The sequence below is a fragment of the Montipora foliosa genome, chromosome 6 (assembly GCF_036669935.1).
Source record: "Montipora foliosa isolate CH-2021 chromosome 6, ASM3666993v2, whole genome shotgun sequence".
NCBI classification, from domain to species: domain Eukaryota; kingdom Metazoa; phylum Cnidaria; class Anthozoa; order Scleractinia; family Acroporidae; genus Montipora; species Montipora foliosa.
In genome coordinates this window covers 3,128,242-3,145,741 of record NC_090874.1, presented here as the reverse complement: position 1 = coordinate 3,145,741, position 17,500 = coordinate 3,128,242, and the positions used below count along the sequence as shown (strand labels likewise).

At 38.1% G+C, this 17,500-nt stretch overlaps 1 protein-coding gene across 1 annotated transcript in view; it reads left to right on the top strand.

The window, feature by feature from the left end:
- LOC138006325 (programmed cell death protein 4-like) overlaps positions 1-17,500 on the top strand; it is an 18,984-nt gene that overhangs the window by 582 nt on the left and 902 nt on the right. Inside the window, exons 2-14 of the mRNA XM_068852583.1 lie at positions 2,507-2,619; positions 7,246-7,323; positions 7,848-7,883; positions 8,613-8,654; positions 9,403-9,441; positions 10,344-10,422; positions 10,509-10,570; positions 11,361-11,458; positions 12,097-12,211; positions 15,545-15,592; positions 15,693-15,752; positions 16,332-16,442; positions 17,067-17,206. Of these exons, the coding sequence (XP_068708684.1) occupies positions 2,507-2,619; positions 7,246-7,323; positions 7,848-7,883; positions 8,613-8,654; positions 9,403-9,441; positions 10,344-10,422; positions 10,509-10,570; positions 11,361-11,458; positions 12,097-12,211; positions 15,545-15,592; positions 15,693-15,752; positions 16,332-16,442; positions 17,067-17,206 (1,021 nt within the window). The remainder of the gene's footprint in view (positions 1-2,506; positions 2,620-7,245; positions 7,324-7,847; positions 7,884-8,612; positions 8,655-9,402; positions 9,442-10,343; positions 10,423-10,508; positions 10,571-11,360; positions 11,459-12,096; positions 12,212-15,544; positions 15,593-15,692; positions 15,753-16,331; positions 16,443-17,066; positions 17,207-17,500) is intronic.

The window sequence follows — 17,500 nt, the reverse complement described above, 5'->3', positions numbered from 1 at the left end:
GATCATTCGATAACCAAGTTGTCGTACGTTGCAAAACACGTCTTCGAGTTCATGAATATTGCATTTCGTGCGGTTGATCCCAATAGTGACCACGGGGCCAACAGTACAGTCAATTCACAGTCGGCAAAACGCGAAGTTTGTTCAGTTGACCATTAAAAATCTCCACTGGTAGTGTTTTGAATACTGGAAGCTGAAAAGTGTTGCATATAAGTGCATTTGAGGTTGCAGGAGTTAAGCTTACATAATTGGAGTTGATGCAAATTAGCTTAAAATTGTACAACAAACCCGTACTTGTACAATATTGCTTCTTTATTATGAGCTTTTTATCATGCAAGTGTTAGGTGTTTGAACAGAAGCTTTCAAATGACCTACGTCAAATTGAGCTCATGCAAAGTGCTTTTTCTTTCGATGTTTTACTTTCAGACTTCGGATACATTCAAGTCCATCTTTTGAACTCATGCGGACTAACTAGATTGAAGTTTATTAGTGTGTGAGGATTGTGTTATAAGGCCCTTTTAAAAAGAAGCCTTCCACATGCATTTTGCTTTGCGGAGGAAACGAGCAACTTTCTTTGAAGGTCAAGGTGTTCCGTTACAAGTCAATTTTCATTGTGTACACAGTGTTCATTTCGCGCGATGGAAAATATTCGTCCCTGGTGAAAATTCTCGGCGAAGGCCAATCAATATGCTTAATTATGTCGTCTTTTCTCCCGATTTTTTAACAGACTTTTGCCAAAGAGAAAACTAAGGTCAACAAAGATTGTGCGGTAACGTTGCTTCATGTTTTGCTGCACATCTGACATGGATGCGACTTGCTAGTTCACCTCGTGACGTCATTTCCTCTTTTTTACATTTATTTCTTTTACAACGTTTACGCGAGTTGTTTTAGACTTTTACTACCAGAATCCCAGCATAATAATAGTAATAATAATCAAGTGAAGCTTTGATCCTCGCAGTTATGAACGCAATTTTTTGCAATTGCGTAAAAAAGCCTAAAAAATTCAGGAATTCAATGGGGATTGAACCCATGACCTCGCGATACCAGTGCAACGCTCTAACTAACTGAGCTATGAACCCACTGACGTTGGGAGCTGGTCATTTGTGGGTTCCAATGTTCCCGTGAGGAATGACTCAGCGATGAAATGATATATTGAAATGATATATGAAATTGATTATGTATGAACTGCGGGAACATTGGAACCCACAAATGACCAGCTCCCAACATCAGTGGTTTCATAGCTCAGTTGGTTAGAGCGACGCACAGGGTATATTTTCTATAGAAGGTAAATGTTTACAAACAAATTTCAATTTGTTTTTCCCCATGAATATTCATTCTGCAGCAACCATCACCTGTAACATTGACTGGGCTCAGCCGTAACAGGTGTTACGGGTTATGGCCCATTACAGTTATATGGTCCCGTCAATCCACATTCCATTCAGACTTGGTTTTTGGCAAGCCAACTAAATTGGCAAGGGCAAAGCAAGACCACAGCACTGGAAACGCTGTGTCCTACTATTTGTGTTTGGTATTTTTAATGTCCCACAGTCATTAGATGGGACTTACAGCTTACAGTGACCTTAAAGAGAAGACTATGGTAATCTTTCTTGTAGCTAAGGACAACCTTTCATGCAGTTATTCCTGTAAATTCACCGAGCATAGGTGGCTCAGTTTGTTGTGCATCTGCTGCCATTCGGGAGGTCATGAGTTCAACTCTGGCCAGACCAACACTCATATGGGAGGAGAAAATGCTGCCTTTGTAATTACACTGGCACATGGTTAGACTCTCAAGTCCTCTTCACATAAGGACTATAAACCATAGGCCCCATTTCACAACCTTTCCTGTTAATCAACATTGGGACATTAAAGCACTCTGTCACAATGTTTGTGAAGAATAGGGGGGAGAAGCCCAGTGTTGTGGTCTGTCCTCTTTTCACATACATGTGTGGGTTGGGTGGGTAGGTGAGATCAAATATGGACTGATAGACTGGCTGCCAGAGCTGCCTTAACAAGCTGATGTCCGATCTCATGTTAGGGAAAGAATTATTGTAAACCGTCTTGAGACTTAGTGATATGTGCAGTATATAATACAATTTATGGTAACCCCCTGGAGAGGGATATGTGAAGTGAAATTGGAATCAAATTACACCGTTACCTGTCTGGCATCCACCAAATTTGAATAAAAAACCCATAGTATCTGTGGATTCTACTATCTACAGATTCTATAGACTAGAAAATTGAAGTAAGTGACAAAATAGGAGATTTGTGTGTTATTTTGTTTCAAGACTTGTGCAATGGTGCCTCATTGAAAACTCTATGTTATGTGTTCCGAGATCCTTGCCTGAACACTCAAGTTGTTGCTTTTCAGGATCATCTGGCAAGGAGAACTTGGTTTCTTTAAACTCTCAGCTTTGCCTTGAGTTTTCAAATGACCTCAGGCCAATTCTTACTGTAAACATCACTAGTATTCTTTGATACATGCAACTTGCTGTTTGTTATGTTTCAACAGGTGGAGCAGGAGGGAAGGGTACTTGGGGAGCCATTGGTGAATATTTAAGTGAAGAAGATCTTAAGGTCACAGATCAGCATGATCCAAACTATGAATCTGAGGAAGATGAAGATGTAAGTGTCTAATAAACAGTCCTTGTGAAAACGATTTTTAGACAGTTTTTATTTTACTCCAAAGTGCAACTGGAACTCAGTGACTGATCCAGACCAAGAGCTAAAATCTTCTGCTCTTTCATGGTTTTTGGTGAGTTTGCAAGACCTTTTGAAAAGGGCTTTACTTTTAACATCCAAACATTAGGTGGGGCCCATGCCCAGCCTGTCCTCTTGATCTGCCACTGGAACTGAAACTAGAACTGGAGAGAGTTGCTGAAACATTGTAAATTAAAAGACTTTTTCATTGGACATTGTTGGAGACAAAAAGATTAGTTGATTAGATAAAAGCATAGAAAGGAGTCACACTAGCCAAAACGCATTTTGATCAACTGTGATATGACACTGGGATCAGGGTTTTTAAGAACCGAAGAAACTCATTGCAGATACTGAGAGCATTGAACTTAAAGGGAACCTCCCCTCTTGCTACGGAAGAACTTTAAACCAAAGGCAACTATGTTTCAAAACAAATTTGTTCAAAATTTGTTGTAAAAAAGTGTGTATATCAGGACATCTGAATTTTAAAATCGCTTATTTTCACTTTCAAATTTCGCGGGTGCCACCACATTGAATAATTGTGATGTGTTACGGTTGCCCTATTGTTCCAACACAAAGAGCTTTTTACTGGGTTGCCTTATAAGGCAAACCCAGTCGAGGTCTACGTTTAGTTTGTTTGTTTTCTTTTTTTTTTTTTTTTTTTTTTTTCCGTGTCGGTAAAAGTCTTGCCTGTCACTCCCCTGGTAAGTAGTGTCTTTGTGTATAGAGCCTTCTGCGCGTATTTTCTTAGGATCGAGAGGGTAGTGGAACTGCGTAGATTTCTCTTGTGGACACAGTAGAATCATTAACTTAGCCTGCAATGGCGTCGAAAGTCATGCAACGCGAATGGCGTTTTAGTGGATCCTTAAACAAAATATACCCTTATGGAGCTCAATAATGGAAAGTCAGTTGGATAAACTAGGCATGAATCTCAAAAGCGACGAGTACTGGACTTCGACAACAATCTATCGCCCGTCGAGACGAAATCAAAGTGAGCAGTATTTACCTGAAGTACATGGTAATTTGACACAATTGAGTTTCTTGTCTTCACGCACGCACTCAAATAGGAAGAGGTTTTCGCCTCTAAGAGCAAATATGTTGTTTGTTTCAATAAAATTTTCGCTGGAAAAGGATTCTGTGGTATTTTCTGCCTTTGTGAATTATAATATCATGTAGTGTATTGAATTTTCGAGCTTAAGGTTCAAATGTGATATGGGAGAAGTTTTTTAGTATTGCTCTGTAAGCAGGAAGGGTTCACAGGCCTGTTGGAAACGTGCTTGAGTTTCAACAAAATGAGCCCCAAAATCAGTGAAAACTTGTGACGCAGATGAATAATAAAGTAGCTGCTATTTCCAAAATGATGGAATTACCTGGTGATAAATCACGTCGTACACGTCTTGGAGAGTAAATTTTGACTTTGCATAAACAAGAGTTGGGCGATTGTGATCTTTGTTTTGACTTCGCTCATTTCATTGTCAAACTTTATCACACTTGACAGAAAAAGAAACTTACAAAAACCCGGTATCTTGGGCATATGAATTACGGGGTGGTGACTTCTTTGCCTAAAAGCAACTCACTTAATGAAACTGTCCTTTTTCAAACAACAACAAGGATTCAAACAGCTTCAATTCTTACAGAGTTCGATAAAACATGCGGTGGGGCAACCAAAGCGATGGGAGCTGTGTTGGGGTTTCAGTGTGAAAGTACAAACGGCTACTAACACTCTTATAACTCTTTTTTCATTATTATTTTACTAACCCACAGTCTGCAGTCTGCATTTTACCCTGAGTCTGCATTTTATCCCTGGTCTGCAGTCTGCAGTCTGCGTTTTACACTGACCGGTTATTTGAGTGGTTTTTGGCAACAGAGGTTAATTATTCGTAATGCGATCGCTTCCGTTGCCGTTAGCAATGGGTCGCAAATTTGACACTTTTATCGCATTATCACATTACGCATTGAACCACGTTATCTATTATTCCTAAAAATCTAAAAATATTCGTGCCTTATCAGTTTTCGGTCGAATTTATGTCCAAGAAGGCAGATAAATTGCAGAAAATATTAGTTTTGCATCCAAAAATTCGTAATCAACGCTAAAATGACCAAATTTTGCCTAGAAAACATATTTTACTGTTATTTTTCTTAAATTTTTTCGTTCAACTTTCGCTTTTATAAAATGTTTCAGTTTTCTGTAAATAAGTTATATGCTGTTGGAAAGCTTATTTTCTTAGCTTTAAAATGATGTATTTTTTCCCCCTAACTTAAATATTTTTTGAGAAAAAAAAAACATTTTTTGGCGATGGCTGATTTACCGCGGTTTTCTCGCGGTTGGGAAAGTAGGAAGAAGAGTTAGGCCAGTAGCCAGGTTTTTAACCTCAGAAAAGGATCTGTTTCGTCGTACGAACGTGTGAGGACCTGTTAATTACCTTTTGGTTAGTTTTTGCAAGCCCGGGGGGGGGGGGGGGGGGGGGAATCCCATATGAAACAGACGGGGATGCTCGTCGTCTCGCTTAGGGGTGTAAATTTTGGATTTTGGTCTCGCTTAGGGTGTTTCGGGCAAAGCGCCAATATTTTAAGCCGCCAAGGTCAAAATTTGCTTAAGTCACGCCCAGATTGGTCTCCTTTAGGAGTCACAAAAAGCTTGAGCCACTCCCAGATGGTCTCCTTCAGGGGTTAAATTTAAAATTTCCGACTAGCATCCCCGTGTGTTCCAAATGGGAGTCCCCCCCCCCACCCCCCCCACCTCCGGGGCTGCACGTACCACAGGCAACCCAGTGTACCCTCACGGAGGGTCTAGTATCTAATAGCAATAGGGCAACCGTAACATGTCACATTAATTATTATTCAATATAACAGCACCTGCAAAATTTGAAAACAAAAACAAGCGATTCTAAAACTTACCGTATTTACCTGTGTATAAGTCGACCTTCTATGGCCTCAAAAGAAGCTCCAAAAATCGCCCTCGACTTATACACGGGTCAAAGATTTTGAGCCAAGTTCCAGCTAAGTAATTTATTCAAAATTAACATAATAATGTTGTCTTGGGCATAACACGTGAACGCAGTGGACAAAGCCACAAAAGACTTCCAAAATGAATGTGAGCAATTCCAGTTGAAATGAAAAAGGATTTGTCCAAATCTAAATGTTGAAGATACTCACAAGCACAAATATGAAATAGACACTGGAAATTTTTGTTTTCCAAAGGTGGAAAGCTCTGAAAGGCATTTCTGTTTCTTCAAACAAATGCGATCGTTCAACGGCGTAGTAACTTGGTGCAATACCTCGTGTTGCGTGAAAATGCTGGTTGGTAATGATTGTTTTTTATTCTTATACAAACCTGGCTGATTTAAATGCTTTTGCAAACTTCGTATTGTTTGGTTTATGAGTTTTGTTTTGTTTGTCATGTGAGAAATTATAAGTCAAGGACCAATTAAACCTTGAACGTTTTCGCATCGTTCGCAAGTTATTTTCAAAGATTGACTCCTGCTTCTGTGATGTTGTGCTTATCCTCTGAAGCCCTTTATCGTTGAACAATGAAACAGGTTAGTTTGAGGTTTACATGTTCGATTTTCTGAGAACTTTTTCGAAACTCAAGGACAAAATGCCTGCATATACAACAACTGCTGAACCACAAAACTATTAAGCGCTTGAGGCCCTGATTTTTTTGTGTATCCACAAATCCAGAAATCGAAGAATACAAGATTAGTGTCCCAGTAACATTGAACAACCAAATTAAGAAATTGCTTTTTTTGCCATCAAAAATGGGGGGTCGACTTATACACGGAATCGACTTATACACGGGTAAATACGGTATTTGTTTTGGATACAAAGGCTTAAATTAGACAGATTTGACTGTAAAGATTATTTCCTGTGATTTAAAGTTACTTTTTTGTAGAAGTGGAGGTTCCCTTTAAGTTGCTGGGGTTTGAGAGTCCTTGAAATAAGTCTTAAAATCAAAGTACATAACATTTTCTCTTCTTAAAATGTGTAAGGATCGGTTGTTATGCTGATCACTATACGGTTAGCAATAATAATTGCAATTGGGGAAATTACCTCTTACCGGTACTAACACTTTATTGAGAGTCCCCGTTGGCATAATATACAGATTTAGTCAAGCTGAAAAGCAGAGCTCCCGTGTTATTTATTCTTACAATAAGTTAACCTGGCTTCAGCCTGCTATCCAATGGAAAACCAGTAACCAAAAACTGACCCAGTGAGCTTTAAACTTGAACCTGCAATAAATGTTTGTGTGATACTGGTCAGCGGATACCTTGTTTTGACAGGTATCAATTAACCATAACATGGATGTCCAGTGTCAAAGATGTTCCCACCAAAAAAATTCAGGTGGCACCACAGAGTTTCACAATGGCATACATGCAGGGGTGGAGAAACGGTGACCAAAACCAAGTTTTATCGCACAGATGGAGTACTATATTTTCTTACCCATGGTGCTTGGTGTGCATGCCTCACGGAGCTCTGCTATTAATAAGAATAAGAATGTTAATTTGTGTCTTGGTATGACACTTATGGTTTGACTAACTTATAATGCTTTGTTAGGAACCCTTTACCATGGAAGTGGTTGAGCCAGAGCTGACTGAAGAGGAGTTTAGCAAGAATGTCACTCCTATTGTGCAGGTAGGACTTGCAGGAAATGGTTGTTTGTTTTTAATTTCATCCTCTGTTTCCAAAGAAACTGAGACACTGCATCTATAGGGGAAGTGTATTGTGTTGTTAAGAAATATCTAGATCAGACAGCAGGGGTCCAGACTCATTTTTCTTGTTAATGCCAAAAAAGTCCCAGTTAATATTAAGTCCCAAGCTGACTAGACCAGAAGTAATTATAATTATTATATTACATACTGTACAATTAAAATTATCTGAAAAAACATCAAAGTTTTAAAGTGCCACTGTGACCATAAAATCAATTCTTATTTTTCTTTGGGTTTCAAAACTGTGTTAACTAAACACTAAGTGACCATAGTTGTAATTTTGCCAGTCAGGTGTTGAAGCAAACACACTTTCAAAATCTGAAGAAAATAAGAAGTGATTTTTTTTTATCGCAGGGGCACTTTGAAATAATTATGTGAAGTTTTACATATTATTCTAAAATCAAGGCAAGTTTGTCCGCAACTATTTTTGCATTTATTGCATTTCTACAGGAGTACTTTGAGCATGGGGAAACTGATGATGTGGCGGTGAGTTTATCATGATGCTAGATATGATTGTTTTTGTGCCATACAAGTCTCTAAACACTGTAACTTCAGAACTGCATGTGCATAACGTTTTAATTCTTATCAGGGTGAAAATCATGGGTAATAAGAATATAGTAGAGGTGTAAAATTACATTAGTATAAAAATGTTTAAAATGGGAAAAAAAGAAATAACCAATAACATGTGACAAAGAAAATGTTAAAAATGTGTCATGAAAGACAATCATTTAAATACTTTTGCACTAATTTGAGTCACATGGAACATTCCAGCTAGATTTCAGGTGAATGTTAATAATTTGACCAAAACATGTCAAAATTAAGCAATGTTGGTGCTGCACTTTTTAATAACGCTAAAATTCTCTGATCCGTGGGAATCAAGCCATGTTTTTTGCAGAGGTGCTTGCCAATGGAAGAAGGTGGATGTTTGTGTTCCTTGACACGCTGATGTAGGTTACTTCGTGTGTAGCCAACATAACCTGCGTTGCTCAAGTCACATTCAAATATTTGATAAGCAATAGATTGTTGGCTAACAACATCTGGTTTTGCTTCACAAGGTCTGCACCTCAATGGGTCCTGGGTGTATTTTCATGTATTTGTTCAGATAGTTTTCACTACCTCAACTTAGCGTCACTAATATTTCATTAATGGTTCTTAATGATTCATGTGTGAAGATTGTAATTTAAAAGTCTTTTTTTCTCTTCTGATAATCAACAGATGTCACTTTCTGAACTCAACATTTCTTCAAGCAAATATAAGGTCAGTGCTCTTGCAGGATATACTCTTTGATTAATTTGCAAAGTGAAATAATCAGCTTGTTTGTAACTTAGGGATCGAGTCACTTATCATCTGCAGGAAAGTCCCAGGTTAAACATGATACTTTTTTTAACATAAAGGGATGGTGATTAGAATTGCTAGAGCATACTTGCCAAGAACCTTGAAGCAGTTATAATTAAATGGTTCATTAATTATTATTATTTGACGTTTGGACCAGGTTTCAAGTCACCCTTAGTCAACTTCCAACATTAACAGTTTAAATGCTTCAGAACAGAAGTACAAGAAAACTTGTGGTGGCTATTAACAACTATTCACTGAAGTGGAGGCGGCTAGTGGTGGATATTTTAATAATACCAAGCCACAAATTTTAGTACATGTATATACTTAAACAATGAGATAATAATAGCACAAAAAGATGATTTTCACACATTTATTCCTGTAACGATTACAATATTTTCTGGCGCAAATCCAGCGAGAGTTGCTCGGAGGTGAATAGCAAAGGGTATTCAGAGTTTGAGTTAGCCAATCAGAGCCTGGTGCCTTCAATCCTCGATATTCCATCAGATTATCACATTAGTTTTGATTTTCTGTATACTGTTGGAACTATAGTGCTGAAAGGGACTCTGGCAAGGTTGAAGTTTGGTTTGTGATTCTTTTTGTGTCCTGACTATTGGAAATATTAGAAAATGTATAAAAACTAATTAAAAGTGTTTTGTTTCCTGGAATCTAGGTTCCAGCAATAGCCATCAGTCTTGCTTTGGAGAAGAAGGTAATATAGTAATTATTACTAACGCAATGATCAAATTAAAGAGCAATGTTTTGTGCAGATTACATGTCATTGGGAGCAGTGTTGGCTCAGTGGTGAGAGCACTTGCCTTCCACTGCTGGCTTCAGAGATCAATTCCCAGGCCAGAGGCCATGTGTGTGTGTGTGTTGAGTTCATTGCGTCTCAATTCTGCTATGAGAGGCTACTTTCCTGGTATTTTCGTATTAGCCCTGATATATTGTATATCCATTGTAGTCTACCCTTGAGGTAGAGCACTTAACCAGTGGGTTATATCCTCATGACTTAAATCCATTCATCCTTAAAGTGGTCTCCATTGACAAGTAAAATTGTGAGACATTAGAGTAAAATCTGTAAGTGTCACTCTCAGAGGAAGCAGTGCGGCCTAGTGGTTAGGACGCTTGCCTTGAGGTCTGGAGTTCCCGGCTTCAAGACTCGTTCCGGCCACTTGTCGAACTTTTTCCTTGTAATCCCTGGTTCAACTTCTCAGCCGCACTTGCAAATAGCCAACTGGACAGATGGGGTTCTTAACAGTTGTTGTTGTGTTCTGAATGTTTTGTTGATTGTATTTCATTGGCCCAGAAAAGTCCCAATCCCGGGGAGTTGTCAATTGAGTATCTAAAGAGTTCATAAAGTGATTGTTATAAGTTAACCCCTTGCTTCCTGAAATACCCCTCCCCCTCCCCCCTCCAATTGATGAGTAAAATCTATCAAGTCTCACTCCCAGGAGTCAATGGGTTAAAATTCAATGACCAAACCAGCAGATGAATAATACTTTTTATTGTTGCGCTTTAATGTAGACTAATCTTGTTTAGTATGGACTCTTTGTAATTTATAAAAGATTTAGGAAGGAATATTTCTCGTCAACCTTATCTTCTGCTTGCTAGGCAACTCAGAGAGAGATGGCATCAATTTTGATCTCGGATCTCTATGGCAAACACCTTAGCCAACATGATATTGCAAAAGGTAAGGTTGTTAAGATTAAGATGGGGAAAGTTTAGAGTTAATTACAATTAATTATTTTTTCAATGTGAAAATCATTCCCTTTACAGGATTCCAGCAGCTATTAGATGACCTTGATGATCTTTCTTTAGACACCCCAGAGGCACCTAAGGTAATGTTCCAATAATTTATTAACAGTTTTTTATTAATTTATTTGTTTTATTTGTTTTGCCACTTGCACATGAATCTGAGAAAAAGAAAAATTTACTAAAAGATAGCGGTGGGGAAGCCTGAACTATAGAAGCCTGGGGCTTATATGAGGATCCAGGCTCCTCCAAAATTAGTTAAACTAGATGTTACATTTGGGAAAAGATACGCAATATTACACATACATTACAGTATAAACAAGGATACCGGAAAAAAGAGTAGTACAACTTCTTTACAAGCAAAACTACTTACAAAAGAAAAAATGGAGATTGACGTAATTTAACTAGAATAATTCAATAAAAGTTGGCATTTAAGGAAAAATTAAAATTTAGCTACACTAGTCATGGACATTAAATGTCTGCTTAAAGAGTTCCAAAAGTGCGGTCCTTGATAAGAAATACTTAATTGTTTTATGGTTGTGCGAGACTTAATAGCTCGAAAGTTCTGAGCAAATCGAGTGTTGTAGTTATGGACAAGAGAACCTGTTGTGAAAAGATTGTAGAAGGTCGAAGGCAGTAGATGGTTACAGTACAAGAATGTAAAAATACTGGTTTGTAAAGAATTGATCTCTAAGACCTTTAATATTTTCAAATTCTTAAAGCACGGATCCGAAGGAGTTCGGAGACCTTTGTTGTCAATTATTCGAACAATACATTTTGGTAAAAGGATGAAACGATGTAAATTGGAATCCTATGTGAAGTTGCAATGAAAATATTACAGACTAATGTATGCAACTAGTTTTTGTTTTAATTCAGTTTCTGGGAAAGTTCATTGCACGTGCCATCGCAGATGACTGTCTACCTCCAGCATTTGTTGCCAGTGTTGGAGAGCCTCCTTCTCAATCAAATCAGGAGTAAGTTTATCCAGAGTTTTGTGATTGTTAGGGACTGCAAGAAAAAAATAATGGTGCTGATGTCAGCAGATTTCAGACGATTATAACCATGACATGACAACTAAGAGCACCACAACCGAATTGGGCGCTCTGTGGAAAGAACAAACCTGAAAGGTCTATTTAGCTTAGTTCTGTTGTTATCCAGAATGTTTATTTTGAGCCAATAGAGCTTTATTACCGGTATATTACCAATGCCTTTCGTGAAATGATTTAGTTTTTCATTGGTGTTTTATATAATAAATAGAATAGTACATGGCCGCTTGGAGATACAGAATTTCTCTTTTCGTGTTGAAAAATATTTTGTATCTCCGCACGGCCATGTAATATCCTCTATTTATTATTGTTGTCATCATCATCAGCATCAGCATTATTTTTATTATTATTATTATTGGTGCCAATGGCAGCACCAAGTCAGTCACCAGTTCTTGAGGATGAGAATTGCAAAATCTTGTGTGACATGAGCATATTCACAGATCATGTCATTCACCATCATTTCATCTCTTCCGCTCACTTTATCATATTTTAAAAAATTGAAAAGGCCCAGCTACCAAAAGCAAAATATCAATAAAACCCATGGAAATTTGTCATCTTCACCACAGGAAAGCATTGACTGAAGCTAATGTGTTGTTGAGGATGAAACATGGAATGGTACGTTTGGACAGTGTGTGGGGTGTGGCTGGAGGACGACGCCCTGTAAAACTTCTTGTGAAAAAGGTATCACAACATAAAACAATGTTTATTTCAATGCTTTTCAAAAAGCTCTAGATAGCAGCAACAATATAGATATTCGTATAAACATAACAACTTTCTTTAATTTTCCAGACATGTTTCGACGGTACATCCGTCATCTTCTGTGTTACATATTTTGAAATCGCCGTTGAATTTAAAGCGCGCGCGATCTTACAAACTTCGTTACATTGCGTTGTCAATATTGCGTATTAAATCAAAACAGAACAAAACAAAAATTTAAATGAGTGACGCTTAGTTCCTTACAGGGAGAGAGTCAGGTTAATGTGTTTCACCTGCTGGTTGAGATCGGGCTTCTCCCATTTTATATACATGGATTCCTTAAGCTTCACTTGGTACTTAGTGGCTGCAGAGTCCAGGATCTCGAAGCAATCCTGTGTGCAGGATGCCTTACAAGACTCTGAACTTTTGTGAAGGAAATCAATGAGCTGTCTTTGCATGGGATGTTCATGGTGTCCTTCGATGTTGAAAGCCTCTTCACCAACATCCCTCTAGATGATTGTATTAACCTTGCCGTCAAGTATATAACTGAGGGTAACCCAGGTTTGAAACTTAGTAAACAACATCTTAAAAGGTTGTTTGAGTTTGCTACCAAGGAAACTCACTTCCTGTTCAAGGGTAACTTCTATGACCAGGTGGATGGTGTAGCCATGGGGTCCCCCCTTGCCCCTGTTCTAGCCAATCTCTTTATGGGTCACCATGAGAATATATGGTTGGATCAATACGGGGATTCAGAGGTCTTATTCTATCGTCGCTACGTAGACGATACATTTTGCCTTTTCCGCTCTGAACGGGATGCAACCCTTTTCTTCAATTACATTAACAATCAACACCCCAATATACGCTTTACAATGGAACGGGAGGCTGACCATGTTCTACCTTTCCTAGATGTTCTAATCAATAACACTGACGCGCACCAAAGTGTAACCACCGTTTACCGGAAAAAAACTTTCACAGGTTTGCTCACCAGTTATCTGAGTTTTTGCCCCTTTACCTACAAACTGGGGTTAATCAAAACCTTGATTGATAGAACTTTTAAGATAAACAACACTTGGATGGGGTTCCATACTGATCTTCAAAAATTGTCTGTCATTCTGCGGAGGAATCTCTTCCCTGAAAACCTTATCAACAAATATATTTCTAAATATATTCAGACAGCAGTCAAGGGAGGGAAAACACAGTCTCATTCAGGAATCGAGCACCAGGAAACACCTAAGTTTTTCTTTAAAATCCCTTACGTTGGGCACTTCTCAGTCACGGCACAGAGGTGTATACGCAAACTTGCTAATCGGTTATGTAAACCTATTGATATAAGGTTAGTCTTCACTACTTTCAAAGTCAGGAGTCTTTTTAATGTGAAAGATGCTGTCCCTGTAGGGCTTCGCACGCGTGTGGTCTATAAATTTTCGTGTGCAAGTTGTAATGCTTGTTATGTTGGTGAAACCAGCCGACACTTCTCCACACGAGTGCGCGAGCACTTACTTTCAGACAGATCTTCGAACGTTTTTAAACATCTGCAGAGTTCAGAGTCTTGTAAGGCATCCTGCACACAGGATTGCTTCGAGATCCTGGACTCTGCAGCCACTAAGTACCAAGTGAAGCTTAAGGAATCCATGTATATAAAATGGGAGAAGCCCGATCTCAACCAGCAGGTGAAACACATTAACCTGACTCTCTCCCTGTAAGGAACTAAGCGTCACTCATTTAAATTTTTGTTTTGTTCTGTTTTGATTTAATACGCAATATTGACAACGCAATGTAACGAAGTTTGTAAGATCGCGCGTGCTTTAAATTCAACGGCGATTTCAAAATATGTAACACTGAAGATGACGGATGTACCGTCGAAACATGTCTGGAAAATTAAAGAAAGTTGTTATGTTTTCAAAAAGCCTGATTATTGTTTCTCTTTTGAGGTTTAATGGAAAGTAATATAAAATAGTGGCCATCTTTATGCCGCCATACAAAGAACCAACCCAAATCATGAGCTGAGATCCAGCAGCGCTGCTCATCTTAGTATACCTCTCATTAAGGGAACGATTCAAGACTCAGCATCCAAAGCCTTCAATCAGTGTCCAATGAACATAAGAAACTTAGACACTTTAACCTCATTTGTGAGAGAGACTAAATGATCGTTAGTGAAAGAGGCCAAACTAGGATACAAAAGTCCTTTTCTTTGTACTTATTTATAGATAGTCAGTAACATAGAAGAGCCACCGTGTGGAAATGTGAAAAAAATCATGATTATCATTATTATTAGGCAATATCACAGTAGTTGCTGGAGTATCCCCTATCAGCGGGTAGTGACACATCACCTTAGCATTCCAGGGTTCTTTGGAGAATTCCTGCGGATCCCAACAGTACTGATTTATGTAAGGTGTGGATGCTTAGTCCAATGTGCAGTTCCTTCAAATACTTCTGTAGTTTAGTCGAGAAAGTACCAAGAGCGCCAATTATAATTGGGGTGATTCTAACCTTATGTAATCGCCAAAGGCTCTTTATCTCAAAGGCCAGGTGAAGGTCAGGTTATGATTATTATTATTATTATTATTATTATTATTATTATTATGAGATTCTCTCCATTTTTCAATTCTTGCTGGGGTGTTCTATGCCACGTCTCAGCTCCTTCCCGCAGCTCAGAGACGCAGCACCTCTCTGTGGATATGTGAGGTTCCCAACAAGGCGGTCATCTGGGCACTGCCAGTTATATCTGGTATACCTAGGTACTCCTGCCACTTTGCAAAGTCTTTTGAGACTGTTGCAAGGGCCCCTATAACCAATGGTACCACTACAACTTCTACCTGATGTATCCGTCCTACTTCATACACCTTTTTCCAAAATGGCCGTCATTTAGAGATTGTTTTGTTTTTATTCAAATTACACCCTGATACCTTGTTCTTTTGAAAAGGTTAAGAACAAGGCATCGAAGGCTAATTTGAATAAAAACAAAAGAATATTTAAATGGCGGCCATTTTGAAAAAAAGTTGCATTGTTGTTGTTGTTGTTGTTGTTGATGTTGTTGTTGTTGTAAGTTGCAGTTTTTGTAGTTTTTCTACAATCCTGTTAGAATAACAGAAATGGAAGGAAGTAGCATTTTATGTGGCATATTATGCACAGGATCCTGTTTGAAGAGCAGGGAGTTTTGCTAATTCCTGGATATGCATGTCTTTACTGGATCTTACTATAGATAGCTACATGCATTTCCTTTTTTGTGTAGTTGCATATTATAAAAACTTGAACATCAGATAAAAGTTAGAGATTAAAAGTTAACATTTAATGTTAATTTGAATTATTTATCTGTAGATGGTGTTATTGCTCAAGGAGTACTTGTCTTCAGAAGATGTTGAAGAAGTGAGTTGTTCTGATGTGTAAATTTATTTGACTATTTTACTTACCCTCCTAGATTAGCAAAAGCTAAGATCAAAGATTGAACTGCTTTATTATTTTCCAGGCAAGTCACTGTGTCCAAGACCTAGAAGTTCCTCATTTCTACCATGAACTGATATATGAGGTAAGAGCCAAAGCCAACAAAAACTTGTGTGGAGATCTTCTAACTGTTGAGGGCAAACCTGTCTTTTTTCTCTAGTAGCCTACAGATGTAGGTGTTTACAGAGGAAGGAAGAAAAATTTCGATTATTACCAAAATGTTCATGCCATTTTCAAGGGTCAGTGTCATTCTTAGTCACTAAGCAATTCATCTCAAGGTCTCTCAAGTTTGTCCTTGAGTAATGACTTCTAAATCAGTTTAAACCATATCCACATTGAAAGATGAAGTCCAAAAAGATTGACGAGAGTGAAGTTAGCATTAGTCTTGGGTATTTCTCGCCAGTGTACAGCCACTCTCAAGAGAGTGGGTGGCTGTACACTGGCAAGGGTATTTGCACAGATTTGTTATAGAATTTTAGAGAAGAAAATTCTGGCAGTACAAATCCTATAATAACCTCTGTCACTCATCACTTGTCATGACAAAATATTGGAAGCTAGCACTCAAGATTTTGAATTAAGAAACTTGATTTTCTCTATAACTTCTTTTAATGACAGGATTAAGTAGCTTGTTCCTCACTATCAAATATTCATGATCTGTTGACAGGCTATTGTTATGATGCTGGAAGATGGCCACGAACGAGTGATGCTATTGATGAAAAACCTCTTTGACTTCTTCTCAAAGACCAACATTGTTAAACCAGATCAAATTATAAATGTAAGCTTGCCATCTTACCTGTGCTGTTGTATTATCTCCTTTTACTAGAAGAAATCTGAAAGACAGCAATAATATTGGCCTATGTCACTGAGCAATGTCGATAAAATAAAAATGTAATGGCTAAGTAAAATAAAAAATATCAACATTTAAAACAAGACAAATTTCTAAAAAAAAAAAAATTCTGCAGTTTGCCATAACAAGGTAAATCTGACCTTACCAAGAACGTTCAAAGGTGGTTTGCTAAATACAGTATCTATAAGGATCATTGTGTTGACTGTTACGTTGGGTGCAAAAGTTCAGGGTGACCAACACTCGTAGCCTAATGATCAACGGATGGAGAATTATGTGCTGTCTTCAGTTTGAGACCTGCTAGTGTTTTTCCTTCTGATGACTCCAATGACGCAATGTTCAAAAAGCTCACTTACCTTTTCTGTCATGGTTTGTAGAGCGCGCTAAAGAACCTACACACTATCAAAAAAGTGATGAAGTTCCCATAGTTGTTTGTTATACCATGGTTAAAGAAATATTTGTAACTCAGTACACACTGTAAGCCTTGTAAAAATCATTGAAACAAATGCACCTCTGACATCAGAGGTAAAAATTAATGCTGAATTTATTTCCTAGGGATTTGAGCATGTGTTTGACTCATTTGCGGACATTCAGCTGGACATTCCCAATGCTCATACCCTTTTGGAGAAATTTGCTGATATGTGTGCTCAGGATGGGATTATTCCAATCTCGTTGACTCTCAAAGTACCATCCAGGTATGTTGAACTAATATTGACCAGTTTTATAGTACGACATCCATTACCTTCTTTTTTCTTGCAGATTATTGATCTGTGAGCGAGCTTGGTAGACTTCCCTGTTTTAGAGTTTGGTGCTGAAAACCTTTAGCTTGCTTTCCAGCTATAATTTGCATTTTAATGCAAACCAGAATTTGAAGCTCTGTAATATAATCTGTCGTAGAAGGTGGCCTTTCCATAGCTGATTTTGGTCCCGCAGATTATGATCCTCTCCGTGTGCTATCCCCTGAGAAAAGTATTCGTGTTTTCAGAAGG